General features: G+C 45.9%; 1 protein-coding gene across 1 annotated transcript; it reads right to left on the bottom strand.

The window, feature by feature from the left end:
* Positions 1–234: 234 nt before the first annotated feature.
* On the bottom strand, positions 235–19,212 carry LOC115464543 (gastrula zinc finger protein XlCGF57.1-like). The gene is made up of 3 exons (XM_030194912.1): positions 19,093–19,212; positions 12,168–12,294; positions 235–2,667 (listed from the first exon to the last, which is right to left on the bottom strand). The coding sequence occupies exons 1-3, from the start codon at positions 19,117–19,119 to the stop codon at positions 968–970; spliced, it is 1,854 nt and encodes a 617-aa protein (XP_030050772.1). The 5' UTR covers positions 19,120–19,212; the 3' UTR covers positions 235–967.
* Between the last annotated feature and the right edge of the window lie 3 nt (positions 19,213–19,215).

Here is a 19,215-nt window from a genome sequence, read left to right as displayed (position 1 = left end):
TCTCTGTCTCTGAGGTCTCCAAATTATCAAAGACATTCAAAAGGTCAACCTCAGGAACTAAATCTGTAGCAGTCGGAGTACCCTCCAATGCCCCAGGTACAAATAAGTACCTGTATATAGTATGTAAACCACTTTGAATGTAGCTGCAAAAAAATACAGAAAGGTGGTATATCGAGTCCCCATCCCCCCCCCCCCCCCCCCCCCCCGCTTTCCCTTACCCAACACGGGCCATGTTTCAACATACACAGTCTTCATCAGGGGTTCTCTAAAGCCAGCAAATGTGGTCACACTCAAAACGTATTTAAAAAAATCACAGCAGCTCAATTCTCTGCTCCTCCAAAGTTCTGTGACCACTTAATGCATTTGCCACTTGTTGTGCCTTCACTGCTGGTCTAATTCCTTGAAGCTTTTTTTCTCCTTCGTAAATTCTGCTGCTTTCTTCCCTTAAAGTACTAGTAGATTCTTACCCATTCCTTCCACTCGTCAGAATGTTTTACTCCTGTGTGAATTCTCTTGTGCCTGTTGAGGCTTGACTTCCAAATGAAGCTTTTACCACACTCAGTACACGTATGTGGTTTCATTTCTGTGTGACTACAATGGTGCACATTGAAGTGTGTCATAGCCTAAAACCTTTACCACACTTAGTACATATAAATAGTTTCACTCCCTTGTGGATTGTCTGGTGCTGGGTGAGGTCTATCTTCTCACTGAAGTTACCACAATAAGAACTTATGGTTTCCCTTCTGTATGGCTTCTGCAGTGCACTGAAACTTTTACCACACTCAGTATATGTAAATCGATTTACTCCATGTGGATTCTCTTGTGAATACTGAGATTTCCCTTCTGACTAAAGCTTTCATCACACTCACTACATTTAAATAATTTCATCTCTGTGTGGCTTTTCTGGTACTGGGTAAGGAATCCCTTCCACCTGAATTTTTTCCACATTCTGTACATATAAATAGTTTCACCCCATGTGGGTTTTATGATGCATAGTAAAGTATGCCTTCCGCCAGAAACCTTTACCACACTCACTACAGATAAATGGTTTTACTCCGGTGTGTATTCTCTGATGCTGGGCAAAGTCTCCCTGCCACCTAAAGCTTTTACCACATTCCGTACAGATAAATGGTTTTGCTCCTGTGTGGATTTTGTAGTGCATAGTAAGGTTTCTTTTGCGCCTGAATCGTTTCCCACATTCAGTGCATATAAATGGTTTCATTCCTGTGTGGATACTCTGATGCACACTGAGGTGTGTGCTGTGCCTGAAGCTTTTTCCACACTGAGTGCAGACAAACGGTTTCATTCCTGTATGGATAGTCTGGTGCACAGTGAGGTGTATCTTGCGATTGAAGCTTTTACCACACTCAGTACACACAAATGGTTTCACTCCCGTGTGGACAGTCTGGTGCTGAGTGAGGTTCATCTTGCGACAGAAGCTTTTACCACACTCAGTACAGACGAATGGTTTCACTCCTGTGTGGGTTTTCTGGTGCTGGGTGAGGTGTGTCTTGTGACAGAAGCTTTTACCACACTCAGTACACACAAATGGTTTCACTCCCGTGTGGACAGTCTGGTGCTGGGTGAGCTCTGCCTGCCACCTAAAGCTTTTACCACAGTCTGTACAGATAAATGGTTTCAATCCTGTGTGGATATTCTGGTGCACAGTGAGGTGTGTCTTCTGCTTGAAGCTTTTTCCACACTGAGTGCATATAAATGGTTTTATTCCTGTGTGGATTCTCTGGTGCACAGTGAGGTGTCCCTTCTCCTTGAAGCTTTTCCCACACTGAGTGCATATAAATGGTTTTATTCCTGTGTGGATTCTCTGGTGCACAGTGAGGTGTCCCTTCTGCCCGAAGCTTTTACCACACTCGGTACACATAAATAACTTTAATCCTATGTCATTTCTGTTGTCCATAGTAACATCTGTCTTGCACCTGATGCTTTTTGCACATGCAGTACTACCAGATTGTTTCACAGTTGTGTGGATTCCCTTGTGCCTGGTGAGATAAATCTTCTGATGGATGTTTTTCTTACATTTTGTACCTGAAACTGGTCCCTTTCCTGGGTGGCATTTTGTGACATTTTCTTTCTGGTTGAAATTTTTGTCACAACCAGGATATGATAATTTTCTCTTATCACTGTTTTTCAGGTATCTTGTAATGTTTCTACTACTTTCTTTATTATTTTGCTGGTGTTCCATTAGCTCTTTCTTCTTATTGAACCCAATGCCACCCTCACAACATATAAAATATGTATCCTTTACACATGTTTTCTCGTCTCTCTGTAGTTCTATCTTTTGACTGAAGGTTTTCACACCGTCTGTACAGTTAGACGATCTCTCTTCAGTATCAGCTCGCTGATGTGATTTCATAGCTCTGTGACTGCTGAGGAATATCTTACAAACATCACATAAACATATTTGATCTCTCATCCGGTTTCGCTGCTCTTTGCCTGCAGATATGATATTGCCAGTACTGTAGTCACACAGAGCTGAGCTTCCTGTTGAATTTTTTGAGATCCATTGATTTTTTCCCTTTCCTTCCCAGTCAGAACAGAAAGAAGTTTCTTCTTTGTCTCTTTCTGGTAACATCATTTCCCCTTCCGGATTCTCACTGAGCTTCCAGCAATGTGTCTCTGCATCACTGTTTTTCGGAGTATCTTTTTCTACATTAAAAAAAAAAGAACATTGGCCATTATTGTAGGAGAAGAACAGTTTAATTAGTTTGGCAATATAATATGCCTTTGTACATTTTCCACCCCTTCTCTGCTGGGAATGCAAAATGTTCAAGCTGATCACTGCACGAGATACAGATTAGAATATATGATCACCTTCACGTCAATAATCAAAATCATGTTTCTGGTCTTTCCTCATAGACAAAGCCTTGCTGAGCCGGGCCAAGCTCCACTGAGTCTACCATCCTGTCTCTGACCATGGCCAGTCTGGGTGACAAGTGCCCACCAGATCCCAAAAAGTAGGTCTATTTCCCATGACTCATTTTTAGGGATGAGCAAAGCTTCTCCCAACTCTACGTGACTAAGGGTCCGATGCACAACGATTACTGTGCTTGTAACATTTGCTTTAGACTGGTTGTAGCCAGTCTCAAGCAAGCATTATTTAGTGAGTAACACATAAAGCGGTTTTCCGTGGCTCTAACATGTGCTGTTAGCAGCCACCGAGAACCCTATGCTAATGCAAATATATTACAAGCTCGTTAATATTATGAGTATTCCGTGCGATGCACAGTTCCAGAGTGCCTAGATTAACTAGCTAGATTTTACGGCAGCTCTGAAACTGTTGGAGGAGAGAAACAGGCAGCTGGAAAGGCTGCCTCCTTGTGCTCCCTACTGCACCCCTCCAGACCACCCCCCTGACCCCCTCCCTCCTCCCCAAGCAAGAAACCCTGGTGGTCCATTGAACTGCCCCCTGCCCCCCCCCCCCCCCCACCACCAAGACCTTCTAAAACTTCCATGGTAGTCCAATGGTCCCCAACCCCCCTAACCTCCTCCAGCAAAAAAAAAAACTCTGGGAGGTTCAGTGGACCACATCTCGACCCCCCCCCCCCCTCAATGTAAGCATCACTTCCTGCTGGTCTAGTGACCACGCACCCCTGCATACCTTAAATGAGCTGGAGAAAGAAGAGCAAGATCAACTGCTCCTCCCTCTGGGCCCAAGGGCTAAACACCATATAAGGGAAAACTCCTTGTGTTTAGACCTTCCCAGTGCATCCCAAGATGCATCAGGCAGGGGCTTGGCACCGCCATTTTGAGAGGGCCAGGCCCAGAGGCATGAAGGAGGAGGAGTTGCTCCTGCCTCCAGCGCATTTAAGGTATGGGGGTTGGGGGTCAGTAGACCACTAGGGAGTGATATTTAGAGTAAGGATGGGGATCAGAAAGCAGTCCACTAGACCACCAGGTTTTTTTGCTTGGGGGGGGGGGGGGTCGGGAGAGGTTGGGGTCAAGGTCCACTGGAGCACCACAGAATTTATAAAAGGTCTTTTTTGGGGGGGGGGGCGAGCTGGTTGGGAGGCCTGAGAGGGGGTTCTGGTGGACCCCCTCTTGAGCCCCTCACGCAACTCACAAAACTCCCTGGTGGGCAAGCTAACACATTTGACAGCTCTGAGTCACAAACAGCGACCGATGCACAAAGGGGGATCCGTGCATCTCATTTGCATGTGATGCTCTTTGTGCATTGGTCGCCATTTGCGACGCAGTAATTTTTTCCGCAGTACCTGTATTTAAGGGGCGCCGCTGTGCATCGGCTCCTAAAACATTTTTATAGACATTTCCTCAAAGAACCTGTCCAAACCTCTTTTGAACCTCTCCATAACTAGTTGCCTTGACCACATCCTTTGGCAACAGGTTCCTCAGCTTAATAATCCGCTAAGTGTAAAACAACCTTTAATCATCAGCACATTAAAAATAAATCATAGCATTTCATAACGTATCCGTGCTAATTATTTGTGTGGTGACTAGTATGGAAACACATCCTAATTCAGCCCAGCCTGCCATTCCAGAGATGACTCGACCAATGCAGTATGGATTTCATACCATTTACAAAGTTAGGTTATGTCTTGATTTTATTTTGCAGTCTACCCCAAAACTCACAGATCACACATTCATCAGATAGCATAACAGGATTTCTGAAACACTGTATTATGTGGGTATATACCCAGCACAGGGGAAAAAAGTGTGATGTCATCTCAATAACAGTGACACAAACTCCCTCCATCATCAGGTACTGTGTGAAGCAACACAAAACACTGCAAGTCACTCCGAACCTGCCAAAGTAAAACATCACCAACACCTTGAACTCAGCAGCCATCTCTGCTCCAGAATACAGACATACACCAAATACAGATTAAGCAGTGAGATTTTTTTTTCTAGGAAAAAAAGTGCCGGTACTGACATAGGGCCAACTAGCCATGGCTCTGAGTCTGCCCCTATAGTAGTCACATCCCCACAGAATCCGCGTCTGCTGTTATCTGCCACAGAATATATATTTAAAAAAAAAAGTGGCACTGCAAATATTACCGTGATAGCAATGGTGAGCTGAATATTTTAGAACTTCTAATCAAAGTATTAAACGGTATCCATTCTGTTAATTCTACTTAACTTAGTCTTTTTTATTTATTTGTCCTTTTTCTTCTTTTTTCTGTATTAAACTCGAAGCAGAGAAAAAGACCTCATCAGTCCTTGCATGGCGTTACTGCGCTTAATGTGCTCAAACGCCAGCGTTCCTTGGACTCCGTTATAATCCTCGGTCTTAAAAAAACTCTGCTTCTATATAGTAAATAATGGATATAATGATCAATAATAGTCAATCGTGATATTTCTTTCCTCTATATCAAATGTTAGAAACAATACTTAATGTTACTTAGCTTTTAATCTTGCCCTACGGGGCTCTCCGTTTCGCTATATATAATAAGCTTCTTCAGGGGGCCAAGCAACTTTTTGGCTAATCACGATATCTTATAGCATGGCGTCTCTGCTCCTGCAACAAATTCTCTACACAGAATACTACAATTGGTCACACATGCACAACACAGACAGACCCTCAACAAATATGAAACAAAGGACCACACATCAGTAATAAGAGATATGAAGGCAAAAAACTGAACTGGAACCTCAAGAAGTCAACCTCTGCACAGAGCAATAACAGAGAAACAGTAACTGAAATGTACAATTTCAGAGATGTGTATTTCCAAAAGTTGACATATTGAAAGTAATAAATTGAATAGAACACTTTTTTCTATCTTTATTTTCTGAGCATTTTATTTTTCGATTCACTTTGGTCCCAGTGTCTCTTTTCTCTGCTTTTTTCTAGTCTTTGCAAAGTCTCCAATCCATTTGACATTTCTTCTCGCTCTATACCATCCATCTTCCCTCTGTGACCCCATCTATCCTGCCCAACATCTCCCCTCTGTGTCCTTATCCTTCCCTCCACGTTCAACATTTGCCCTAAAGGGCTCTTTTACAAAGGCGTGCCAAAAAGTGGCCTTCAGTACTGTGGGCGTGTGCATTGGACACGCGCAGGACCATTTCTTCATCGTGTCTGGAAAAAAGGTTGGGGTTTTTTTTTTTTTTTGGGGGGGGGGAAATGGACATGCGGCAAAATGAAAACCAGCGCGCATCTATTTATGGCCTGAGCCCTTAAAGCCACCCACTGACTTAGCGGTAACAGCTCACGTGTTACCTGCGTGGTAACCATCCAGCGCGCACCAACTGCCAATTACTGCTGGGAATGCCCCCACAGTAGAAAATAGAAAATTATTTTCTACCGTGGGTTTTCGGCACACGTCTAACTTGGAATTACCGCCAGGCACACGAGCTAGCCAGGCAGTAATGCTGATTTGATGAATGCTGCATGCGTGTAGGCCCTTTTGCACCTTTGTAAAAGGGCCCCTGTGTGTCTGTCCTTCCCTATATTCAGCATCTCTCCTCCATGTTCCTATGTTACCCTGTGCTGCATTTCCACCCAATGTTCCTAACCCTCATCCTGTGATCAGCATTGTCCCTTTACCCCCCCCCCCCCCCATGTCCAGCACTGGCCCTCTGTGTTCCTATTCCCTCTCTGTCCAGTATTGCCCCTCTTGGTCCCTGTCCCTATGTTACCTCATACCCAGAATATCTTTCTATCCCTCCTCTCTCTTCTCTTCCTCCCACACCCCCTATCTCTCCTTCTCACTTCCTCTCCCCCTACCATGCACGATCTCTTCTGAGTCCAGTATCTTTCCCCTTCCCTTCCTCAAATCCAGTTTCAGTGTCTCTCTCTCTGTCCCTCCCCTCCACTCTACCCCCCACTTGAACCGATCATATGGTCTAGTATCCCTCTCCCTCCTGGATTCAGCACCTCTTCCTGGCTGTCCCTCCCCCACAGTCAAGCAGAGGAGCACCTGTACCTCTCTCTCACTCAATCCGTCTCTCCCCTTTCCTCTGCCCTCCCCCCTTTTCAGTGTCTCTTTCCATCTCTTTCATCCGGCATCTTCTCCCCACTCTTTCCTTCCTCCAGTCCAGGCTCAGCCTCTCTCCCCTCTTCCACACTGGTCCAGAATCTATCCATCCCCCTGGGTCCAGCACTATTTCTTACCCCCCCCCCGCCACTCCATCTAATAGAGCAGCACCTGCACCTCTCTCAAGGTCCAGTACGTCTCTGTCCCTCCATCCTGTAGATCCAGTTTCTCCCCTCTTTCCTCCTCCCATCCTCCCCAATCCAGTGTCTGTCTCTCTTTCTCTCCTTCCTTCCCTGCGGTCACTTCAGGTACCATCACTGCCGCACTTCTAACAGGTTGCCTTAGGGCCTCGGCCTTCCCTGTGACACGTCCCTCCCATGCGGAAGCAGGAAGTTGCGTCAGAGGCTGCTGGACACGCTCCAAGGAAGCCTGTTAGAAGTGCAGCAGTGCTGGCAACTGCGGCAACTGAAGCAAGTTAAAGGGGCCATGGGGACGGAGGGAGACAGAGGCTGGATCGAGGGGGGCGAGGAAAGGGGAAGAGACTCTGGACCTGCAATATGGAGGGGGAGGCAGATGCACAGATGCTGATACACAGGTACTCCTGCTGCTTCCTGCCTCTGATGCAGTTCGTGCTCAGCTTTCACACTCCACTGGAAAAACCCTGCTATTTTTCAGCACTTATCAATCAGTAGCTTCAGGACAGGACTGCTGCTCTCCAAGGGAGGTCTCTTACCACCAGTTGCAGCAAGTGTGCAAAGCATCAGATATTATAAAAGCCTCCTCCTTCATTACATTACCTGTGTTTTCCTGACAGAACAGTGGATCTGTGCCCTGACCGTGGCTCAACAGATTTGGATGGGATGGAGTGAAGCTGATCAGGGGCTTCAACGTTCACTTCAGAAAATTTAGAACAAAATCAGATATACATATAAAGTATCATATACCATATGTAATGTGTTTATCTTGTTTGGCAGACTGAATGGGCCGTACAGGTTTTATCTGCCGTCATCTACTATGTTACTATCCTGCTTATTTTCGAAGGAGAAGGGAGCCCATCTTCCGACACAAATCGGGAGATGGGCGTCCTTCTCCTAAGGTCGCCCAAATCGGCATAATCGAAAGCCGATTTTGGCCGTCCTCAACTGCTTTCTGTCGCGGGTGAATTGATTTGCACTTTTCTGACCACTGACAAGTCAGTTATGACCCATGAACTACATAGCTAAAAGGCTCAAACTTAAAATGCCTGAGAGCTGCATTTTTACTTTTTGCTGAGAGTTGAGAATTCGAGGTCATATCAGCAAGGAGTGCTCTCCCCCTCACCTGACAAAAATGGTGCCACCGACTCTAGCTCAGCAAGGACACAAAGAATAAGTAAACAGTTTGAGAGAGAAGATGTGTGGAGGTTGTTAGACAAAACAATGATAAAGTCCTGGGTTTTGGGAAGATTCCTGTGGCAAAATGGCGACTATAATCTCCTGTGAAAGAAACCTTGGACTTCTGTTTTTTTATAAACATTTAGATATTGTGTTCTGTACTCCATAACACTCAGATAGTATTTTTCCATTTTATGTAAACAATAAAGTAAGACAGAAATTAGCTGAATTAAGACAGAAAATAGCTGAAATTGCAAGGTTGTATGATTTGGGAGGGAATTTCCATTGTGCCAAAGAGTATATAAGTGGCTGCTGTGTGGTATTTAGACGTCCTCAACTGCCATCGCTTCCTGCCGCTGCAGGGAAGGACGTCCTCAACTGCCATCGCTTCCTGCCGCTGCAGGGAAGGACGTCCTCAACTGCCGTCACTTCCCCTCCTTAGGTAGGAAATCATGTGCAAATGAGCTAACTGCGAGCAGCTCATTTGCATGTAATTTCCTTCATGCATGCCCGTTCCTTTCCGGATCGGTAAGGGAAGGGCTTTTTCCATTCAGTTAGTGGGACCAGTGCACTACGAATGCTGGCTCCTCCCACGACCAAATGGCTTGGATTTGGTCATTTCTGAGATGGGCATCCTCACTTTCCATTATCGCTAAAAACCGGGGATGACCATCTCTAAGGTCGACCTAAATTTCATGATTTCGGCGTCCCCGACCATATTATTGAAACGAAAGATGGACGTCCATCTTGTTTCGATAATACGGGTTGCCCCGCCCCTTTACAGAGACGTCCTTAGAGAGGGGTGCCCCCATTCGATTATCCCCCTCTATGTCAAAACCAAATGGTACTAATGAAGATTCAGGCTCATCCTATCCCCCTGGTCACAAATTGAAAACACGCTCATTTGTCACATTTTGTCATTAGTTTCAAAACAAATCCATAAACCTAGTGCCAGTGTCCTGAGCTGATTAGAGGCTAATGAACACAACACCATAATTTTGATTAAAGGTTACTTCAATGTGATCTGCTGCCAGGGGGTCATGATTATTTATGCTCCCGGCTCTGCTCGAGAGCTGAAAGGGGCAGGGCCGGTCTTAGGCCGAGGCGGCCGCATAGGGCCTTGCGCTTAAGGGGGCCCTGCCCGGCGCGCCTCAGTCAGCCTAAGCCTCCTCCACTCCATCCCCGGCACTTTAAATTTACCTCGCTCCGCCTCCGACGTCTGCGCAGCATTAGTGAAAGTGCTGCCTTTCTGACGTCTCTCCACTAGCCTTCCCTTCGCTCGTTTGTTCCCTCTGTGTCCCTCAAGGAAATGCCCTCGAGGAAATTATATCAGAAGGCGGGGCACTGAGGGAACGAACGAGCGAAGGGAAGGCTGGTGGAGAGACGTCAGACAGGCAGTGCTTTCACTGACGCTGCGCACACGTCGGAGGTGGAGCGAGGTAAATTTAAATAGTTGAACTAGAAGAGAGAAGAGGGCGGGCAGGTGGACATGGGAGCGGAAGGGATGGGGAGAGAGGAGCATTGACAAGGATGGACATGGATGGGAGGGCAGGGCCCAGGGAGAGAGGATTAATTGCTGGACATGGAGGGGAGGCAGGAGAATTGCTGGATATGGATAGATAGAGGGGGACAGGGGAGAGACGAGCATCAATGGACATGGATGGAGGACAGGGCCCAGAGAGAGAGGAGAAATTGCTGGACATGGAGGGGAGGACAGGGGAGAGAGGAGAATTGCTGGATATGGACGGAGGAAGGAAGGAAGGGGAGAGAGGAGCATCGATGGACAAGGATGGACATGGATGGTAGGAGAGGGCAGGGCCCAGGGAGAGAGGAGAAATTGATGGGCATGGAGGGGAGGGCAGGGGAGAGAGGAGAATTGCTGGATATGGATGGATGGAGAAGGGAAGGAGAGAGAGGAGCATCGATGGACATGGATGGGAGGGCAGGGACCAGGGAGAGAGGAGAAATTGCTGGACATGGAGGGGAGGGCAGGAGAGAGAGGAGAAATGTTAGGCAGGAATGGAGGGAAGGAAAGACAAAGGAAGGAGATGCACATAGATGGAAGGGAAGGGAGAGAGGAGAAATGCTGGACATGGATGTAGGGGAGGGGAGGAAAGTAGATGCACATGGATGGAGGGGAGGGAGGAGAAATGCTGGATATGGATGGACGGAAAATTGCTGAATTTAAGGGCAGGATCGGAACACTTTGAAGGCAGATGCTGAAACTGGAGAAAGGATAGGGACAGGGCTACAGATAGTAGACAGGACACATAAGGACACAGGAGGATGGTGGACATGGTGAGAGAAAAAATATCAAATTGAAAGAAGACACTGCATAAAACACAAGACACTGGGACCAAAGCGAATAGAAAAACTAAATGATCAGACAACAAAGGTAGAAAAGAAGTATTTTATTCAGAATTTATTAATTGGAATATGTCAGCTTTTGGAAATGTGCATTTGTGATATTTTGCATGTAAGTTTCAATTTTTCTAGTATTGCTGCATGCTGAGTCTGACTTCTTGAGGTAACTTTCCAGTTCAGTATTTTGCCTTCATATCTGTTGTGTCATGTGTTTTTCATGTGTGATCAAGGTGCAGTATTCTGCTAGCATGTAGTATTTGCAGCCCTTTTTGTTTTGTTTTTTTCACGAGGTAGTGTATTGGTGTTTTAGAGCCTGGTGTAATTACAGTTCTGCCTTTCCACGCATAAGGTTGTAGCTCGTCCTGTCCTTGGAATTAGTGCTGTTATGGTTTGGTAAGGTTATGAGCGTGTTTTTGCACAAGTTTGTGTATAGTGTTTTGCAGTGGAGAGATTGTGTGTCCGCACCTGTGACCCTCCGGGGTTATGAGAATTGGAACTACTAATTGTAGTGGACTTGAACTGAATAATTTCTGGGGAGAGGGAGTTTCATGATAGCATTGTGCTTATTATTTCAATCAGTTTTTCTGTACAAGTTTAGATTCATTTGTCTCTATTTGAAATTTCATAAATAAAACAATTTTCTAAAAATTGAATAATCTTATCAATAGGGTGGATCTGGGGTGGGGGTGGGGCTAGGATGGGGCTCCACCAAATTGGTCTGCACAGGGCCCCACACTTGCTAAGACCGGCCCTGGAAAGGGGATTTGTCTCTGATTTATAGGGAAGAAATCTGGTAAGACACAGGATCGTCTAAACGTTCCTCAATCCTGGCTCTATCACTGCCATACTCAGAACATAGTAACATAGTAGATGACGGCAGAAAAAGACCTGCACGGTCCATCCAGTCTGCCCAACAAGACAACTCATATGTGCTACTTTTTGTGTATACCCTACTTTGATTTGTACCTGTGCTCTTCAGGGCACAGACCGTATAAGTCTGCCCAGCACTATCCCTGCCTCCCAACCACCAGCCCCGCCTCCCAACCACCGGCTCTGGCACAGACCGTATAAGTCTGCCCAGCACTATCCCCGCCTCCCAACCACCAGCCCCGCCTCCCACCACCGGCTCTGCCACAGACCGTATAAGTCTGCCCAGCACTATCCCTGCCTCTCACCACCGGCTCTGGCACAGACCGTATAAGTCTGTCCAGCACTATCCCTGCCTCCCACCACCGGCTCTGGCACAGACCGTATAAGTCTGCCCAGCACTATCCCCATCTCCCAACCACCAGCCCCGCCTCCCGATCTCGACTAATCTCCTGAGGATCCATTCCTTCTGCAGAAAGAGAACAGGGTTGAGACAGGCTGTGATCATACTTTGAAGTTTCCAGATTAAAGGAGATACAGAAAAATGTCTCAAATTACTTTTATAAAATCAGCCCGTGTCTGCAAAAAATGCAGAGAATGCAATCCTTACCTAGTGAGATCAGAGTCTCATAATTCTCCTTCATCACCTCCACGTAAAGCTTCTTCTGAGCTTCATTCAAATATTCCCACTGCTCCTGGGAGAAGTAGACAGTGATATCCTCCAACGTCACTGGCTCCTGAAACACAAACCAGAAACAAACTCGGTGATATGTGGAGGAGTTCAGCTGACTTTATTCTTCTAATACTATATCTTGGAAAACAGAACACCAAGACCTCTCTTCCCCAGACATTTTGCCAGCTTTGTTTTCCCATGTGAAGTCCTAGACTCAGTTTCCTCTGTGTACTCCAGAGTTGGGAAGTCTAACTATGAACTTAGGAGTAGAAATGACACAGGGACAGCTACCTGTGGTAACCACAGGGATGGGGACAGAACCTGCGGGAACGGGGCAGGGACGGAGACGGCCTGCGGGGACGGAGTGGGGAAGGAGACAGAACATAAGGGGATGGGGACAAACTTTGTCCTCGTGTCATTCTCACTTATACCAGCTCATACCTAAGTGCATATGCGCGTTATCTATCCATTAAGCTAATACTAGATAAAGACTCCTGAATTCCTTCATAGAACAGATGCAGAGTTATAAAACTACCTTCTTCATATCTTTTAACATATTTATAAATGATCTAGAGATGGGAGTAACTAGCGAGGTAATTAAATTTGCCGAGGACACAAAGTTATTCAAAGTTGTTAAATCGCGAGAGGATTGTGAAAAATTACAAGAGGACCTTACGAGACTGGGAGACTGGGCATCTAAATGGCAGATGACGTTTAATGTGAGCAAGTGCAAGGTGATGCATGTGGGAAAGAGGAACCCAAACTATAGCTACATAATGCAAGGTTCCATGTTAGGAGTCACCGACCAAGAAAGAGATCTTGGCGTCGTTGTTGATGATACGTTGAAACCCTCTGCTCAGTGTGCTACAGCGGCCAAGAAAGCAAATAGAATGTTAGATATTATTAGGAAAGGAATGGAAAACAAAAGTGAGGACGTTATAATGCCTTTGTATCGCTCTATGGTGTAACTGCACCTCGAATATTGTGTGCAGTTCTGGTTAACGCATTTCAAAAAAGGTATAGTGGAATTAGAAAAGGTACAGAGAAGGGCGACGAAAATGATAAAGGGGATGGGACTGTAGGTGGTACTGTCACAGTGTAGCACCTTTGATGTGGAATGGAGTCTCAATTGCTCCCAGAGCTGGCGGTTTTTTTAGACTGACAGCATTGTCCTTGCTCATTAGGCTCTGGGAGCAATTGAGACTCCAATCCACATCAAAGGTGCTACACTGTGACAGTACCACCTACAATTTTTTTGATCAGGATTAGCTGACCCCTGAGGCAGGCGCCAGTGCGCCAAAACACAGCCCGTGTCGGGTCTATCCATCAATTAATAAGCAAGAAACTTTGATCATCTCAATCCTGAAGGCCCAGTGTTGCTTTTTTGTTTCTTTCTTGATAGACCTCTGGCCTGTCCCAGTGTGGCAATACTTATGTACTTATGTGCCTGTCATTCGATCCCCTGTACCTTTAAAGGAATAATCTGAATGGGAAGTACCACTACCCCTTAGGCTAAATATGTTAACTCTGAAGTTTTCCTCTTGATTTGTGAGTTGAGCTCTTGCTTAGGTTTGTGAAGGGCTGCCAAGTTACCCAGTTTCAAGAGGGAGATTTTAGGCCAGTCTTAGACTCAGAGCAACCACGAACTGAGTACATCAGGATCAAGTATGCGTATTTTATATCTCATTTAGATTTATTTATTTAATCTATTTATTAGGATTTATTTACCGCCTTTTTGAATGAATTCACTCAAGGTGGCGTACAGTAAGAATACATCAAACAAACAATAGACAATTACAGCAGTAAAAATATTCAAATCACAATACAAAGTATGGCATAGTATACTACTTACAGTGTCAAGACAATACGTAATAGAACACTTTAATTGATAGTGAAGGGTAAAGATAAGGTGTAACATATAGAAGACTAGTAAAAAAGCCCCGTTTCTGATGCAAATGAAACGGGGGCTAGCAAGGTTTTCTTCTGTGTGCATGTGGGAGTGTGTGTGTCCCTGCCCTCTCTGCCCTCTCTCCCCTCCCCCCTCTGAGTCCTTCTTTGTTACAGAGAGAGCGATTTGATTTCCTGCTTTGCTGTTTTCCTTCACTGTTTGTGTTAGAGAGAGAGCGAGGGTGGGGCAGACACTCATGGGGAAACCGGATATCTCTCCCCCTTCACACTTCCGGCTGAAGGCTTCATAGAACGTTGGTGTTGCCTTTTATATATAGAGATAAGAGAGAAAGAGGAGTTAGAAAATAAGATGACTAATTTAAAGAAAGGTGCACAAGAAGTCAGAGAGATGGTTAAATATTATCTCAGTTAGGGTAGGAGTGGATAAACATGTCCTGCTGTAGTATGTGCAGCCCGTGTCACTTCTTGTGTGTGTGTGAGTGTGTGACTAACAAGTTAGTTACTTCTTCCATTAAGACCTGGTTGAAGAGCCAAGCTTTAACCTGCTTCCTGAAGTAGAGATAATCTTGTGTTAAACAGAGCCTTGCAGGGAGCGCATTCCAGAGTGTGGGGGCCACACAGGAGGTTCGTTTACGGGTATCACATCATGTAATGTCTTTTGGGGAGGGTGTGGTTTAATGATAGTCCTTGAGAGGACCTTAGTGTCCTTGGAGGTGTGTAGAGGATCATCCTATTCTTCAGGTACTCGGGGCCATTTCCTTTAAGGGCCTTGAAGATCAGACAGAGTTTTAAGTTTAGCCCTGTATTGTACTGGTAGCCAGTGAAGTTCTTGCAAAAATGGTGTGATGTGGGTGTCGCTTGCAACCTTCTATTGTCTCGCTTCAGCATTCTGAATCAACTGGAGCTGGTGCAGACCCTCTGTAGTCAGACCAGTGTAGAGTGCATTACAGTAATCCGATCTAGATATTATCATGGCATGCACAACTGGGATAAGGTTTACCTTCTTGATGTAAGGAGAGAGGCAGCGTAGCAAATAGTAGAAGAAGGTTGCTTGGATTTGGGGAATCAGAGTAAGTGTTGAATCTAACTGTATTCCAAGGTTCCTGACTTGTGATTTCAGGGGGAGTTTGTACGTCTCAAAAGGAATTTTGATGTCAGGTATGTATCCACTTGTGTTAGGGACCCAGAGAAACTCGGTTTTACTTGGGTTCACACTAAGTTTGTTGTGTTTAGCCCATTCTTGAATTGATGTTGACAGGTAATCAGTTTATTCAGGGCTGTAGGTAAGTCAGGTTCAATGAGTATGAGTAGCTGCACATCATCTGCATAGATGTAGAACTGAGTGTCCATTGACCGAATCAGCTCAGCTAGTGGTTTGAGGTAGCTATTGAACAGAATAAGTGACAGTATTGATCCTTGTGGTACCCCACAGGTCAGTGTCCATGGTGGTGATGAGTTGCTGCCAAACATTATGGATTGTTGCTTGTCTGATAGATAGGATCTGAACCAGGCAAGTACTGCTCCACTGATACCTGTTCCTGTCAGTCGTGATAGCATGATATCATGATCCATAGTGTCAAAAGCTGCTGAGAAATCTAGCAGACCGAGGCGCTCCCCTTCTTTGTTTCTGTGAAGATCGTGTAGTAGGGATACGAGGACCGTTTCTGTTCCATAACCAGGTCTGAATCCAGATTGACATGGATCTAGCCAGTTCACTCTTCTAGCCAAGCTATGACTCCGGGTATTATGTATCTCTATGGGGGAGGGGATGACATCTTAAGCTTCAAAATTAGAGAGTAAAATGTTATTTATTAGCAATATGGTTGGATTAGTCGTTTAATCTTTTTTATAATGAAATTGACAGTGCTGAGGCCATAATAATAAAACCATTCTACAGGCTATTGGCTTAGTGCTCTGATATTGCAGTGTTATAAAGAACTGTCTATATGTGGCAGGTAGGGTAACCTATAGAACTGCCTATAAGTGATAAGCAGAGTAAAAAATTGACAACTGCACTGGTTGTAATGTCAGTATCCAAACATTAAGGCGTGTAACCTGCACAGAGTAATGGTTGCGGCTTTGGTCGCCTTGTTGGGCAGCGTGGATGGACCGTGCAGGTCTTTGTCTGTTGTCATTTACTGTGTTATTTATGCTGTGATCTGAAATCCAAGTATGAGGTTGGGGATAGAGCAGAGACAGAAGCAGCAGAAGAGAAGGGGATGGAAAGTTAATCTAAAAGCAATGGTTCTCCACCAGTGTTGTCAGGAGACGGGAAATATGCCACCCAAAATCTACAGACAAGCCCATGCTTTTCCTGTGTCCCTGCAGACTGTGAAGAGCAGATAGTTAATGAGTCAGATATTGAAATCCCTATATCTGCTTCCTCACACACCTCCTAATAATCCCTGCTGCTGCTGTCGCCAGCCTCAGCTAGATATGTTGCATATCTGCTGTTTCCCCTCATTCCCCCACCCATGACAGTTACTACCAGTGTGTCTTGCACCTACCTTCACTGACAGCACAATCACAGCTGCCACCGGCCTGGGCTAGAAATGCTGCATCATGCAACCTCCTTATGGCTGCAGCACTGCTGCCAGCCTGGCCCTGTAATGTGGGGTCTTGCACCCTCCTATGTGGCCATGATCACTGCACTTTCTGGCTTCAGAGAAGGAGAGATGACCAGAAGAAATCCCCTTATTCTGAATGGAGAGGGTGGGTTTTTAAAGAAGGATTGTAAAACAGGAAAGAGAAGGTGAGCCTGAGGTTCATAGAAGAACCTGGTAGTGCAGTAGGCCTAGTGGTTAAAGCACTGGTCTTGATATCCGGAGGTGGCTGGTTCTAATCCCAGTGCTGCTCCTTGTGATCTTGGGTGTCACGTAACCCTCCATTGCCTCCAGTACGAACTCAGACTGTGAGCCCTCCAGGAACAGAAATACCCAGTATACCTGAATAACTCACCTTGAGTTACTACTGAAAAAGATGAGAGCAAAATCTAAATAAATGAGAAGGGGAACTTTAGGGTGGCAATCCCCCTCCTCCCACCCCCAGAAAAAAAAAAGACTTTAAGGAAAGACTAAAGCAACTAGGGCTCTTCAGCTTGGAGAAAAGACAGCTGAGGGGAGATGTGATAGAGGTCTATAAAATAGTGGAACAGGTAGACTTAAATCACTCTTTCCAAAAGGCTACAAAGTAGTAAATGTATAATGAATCGGAGAAAATATTTCTTCACTCAATGCGTAATTAAACGCTGGAATTCTTGCCAGAAAATGTAGTAAAAGCAGTTAGCTTAGCAGGGTTTAAAAAAGGTGGGGGTTGGATGGCTTCCTAAAGGAAAAGTCCATAGACCATTATTAAAATGGACTTGGGGAAAATCCACTGTTTATTTCTAGGATAAGCAGCATACAATGTATTGTACTGTTTTGGGATCTTTCCAGGTACTTGTGAACTGGATTGGCCACTGTTGAAAACAGGATGCTGAGCTTGATGGACCTTCGGTCTGTCCCAGTATTGTACTTACGAGATTAAATGGGGACTTGGGGATGAGTGAGAAGGGTTATGAGAGGACTCAGAGATCAGAGTGTGGGTACTTAATAAATGAATGGAGACTTGGGGATGTAGGTAGGTGACAGTAAGAACAAGCAACTGAGTGGGAAGTATGCTAAATGAGATGGAGTATTTGAGACAGTTTATAAAATTAAATGTTTTTATTAACCTTTTATATTTCCATTTCATCATTTTACACAATGATAAAGTTATATTTAGGCTTTTTTGTTCTTGTTCAACTGAGAATTTAGCACTCGGTGCGTCACACACATGAACACTGTCAGAGGTTGAGAACGACTGATCTAAAAAAAAAACAAACAAACAACACAGGAAGCAGAAAGTAAACGCATCATCAAGTCGGAGGAGAACCAGGAACCTGAGAGGCTGTAGGGAATAAAGAGCAGAACTTGGTTTTCTGGAGCCCCAGGAAGGGATTGAGCAGTGCCAGGCTCATTTCGTCTTCTGCTTGTGTATCAGGCTGCCTGGCATTGCCTGGCACTGCATCCCCTGCTGCCCACCTCCTGCCAGTCTCCTACCTGCTCAGCACAAAGCCCTGCAGCCATTCTCCTGCCCTTCTCCACAGCACCATTTCCAGCCCCGACTCCCTCTTTTCTGGCTCAGGAGCAGCAGCCTTGTGAAGGGAGGAGAACCAGGAAGAAGAACTTTCTTTTTCATCCGCTTGCTCCATCCACCATGTGTGTATCAGAGGTTGCATGACATTGCCTGGCACTGCATCCCCTGCTGCCCACCTCCTGCCAGTCTCCTACCTGCTGAGCACAAAGCCCTGCAGCCATTCTCCTGCCCTTCTCCACAGCACCATTTCCAGCCCCGACTCAGGAGCAGCAGCCCTGTGAAGGGAGGGGAACCAGGAAGAAGAACTTTCTTTTTCGTCTGCTTGCTCCATGCACCATGTGTGTATCAGAGGTTGCATGACATTGCCTGGCACTGCATCCCCTGCTGCCCACCTCCTGCCAGTCTCCTACCTGCTGAGCACAAAGCCCTGCAGCCATTCTCCTGCCCTTCTCCACAGCACCATTTCCAGCCCCGACTCCCTCTTTTCTGGCTCAGGAGCAGCAGCCTTGTGAAGGAAGGAGAACCAGGAAGAAGAACTTTCTTTTTCATCCGCTTGCTCCATCCACCATGTGTGTATCAGAGGTTGCATGACATTGCCTGGCACTGCATCCCCTGCTGCCCACCTCCTGCCAGTCTCCTACCTGCTGAGCACAAAGCCCTGCAGCCATTCTCCTGCCCTTCTCTGCAGCACCATTTCCAGCCCCTGTGAAGGGAGGGGAACCAGGAAGAAGAACTTTCTTTTTCGTCTGCTTGCTCCATGCACCATGTGTGTATCAGAGGTTGCATGACATTGCCTGGCACTGCATCCCCTGCTGCCCACCTCCTGCCAGTCTCCTACCTGCTGAGCACAAAGCCCTGCAGCCATTCTCCTGCCCTTCTCCACAGCGCGATTTCCAGCCCTGGTTTCCTCTTTACTGGGTCAGTGCAGGGCGCTCAGCTTCTCTCCTAATGGCTTCAGCCT

This window comes from Microcaecilia unicolor, chromosome 1, assembly GCF_901765095.1.
Source record: "Microcaecilia unicolor chromosome 1, aMicUni1.1, whole genome shotgun sequence".
Classification (NCBI taxonomy): domain Eukaryota; kingdom Metazoa; phylum Chordata; class Amphibia; order Gymnophiona; family Siphonopidae; genus Microcaecilia; species Microcaecilia unicolor.
This window is presented reverse-complemented; position numbering and strand designations above follow the sequence as displayed.

Bases quoted from the DNA above. Each gene is read 5' to 3' on its own strand.
- LOC115464543 (XM_030194912.1), bottom strand. From the start codon at position 19,119: ATGGCTGCAGGGCTTTGTGCTCAGCAG. The intron at 12,295-19,092 runs GTAGGAGACTGG...TTTGTGTTTCAG, and splicing joins CAGGGCTTTGTGCTCAGCAG to GAGCCAGTGACGTTGGAGGA. The intron at 2,668-12,167 runs GTAAGGATTGCA...TTTTTAATGTAG, and splicing joins TGAGACTCTGATCTCACTAG to AAAAAGATACTCCGAAAAAC.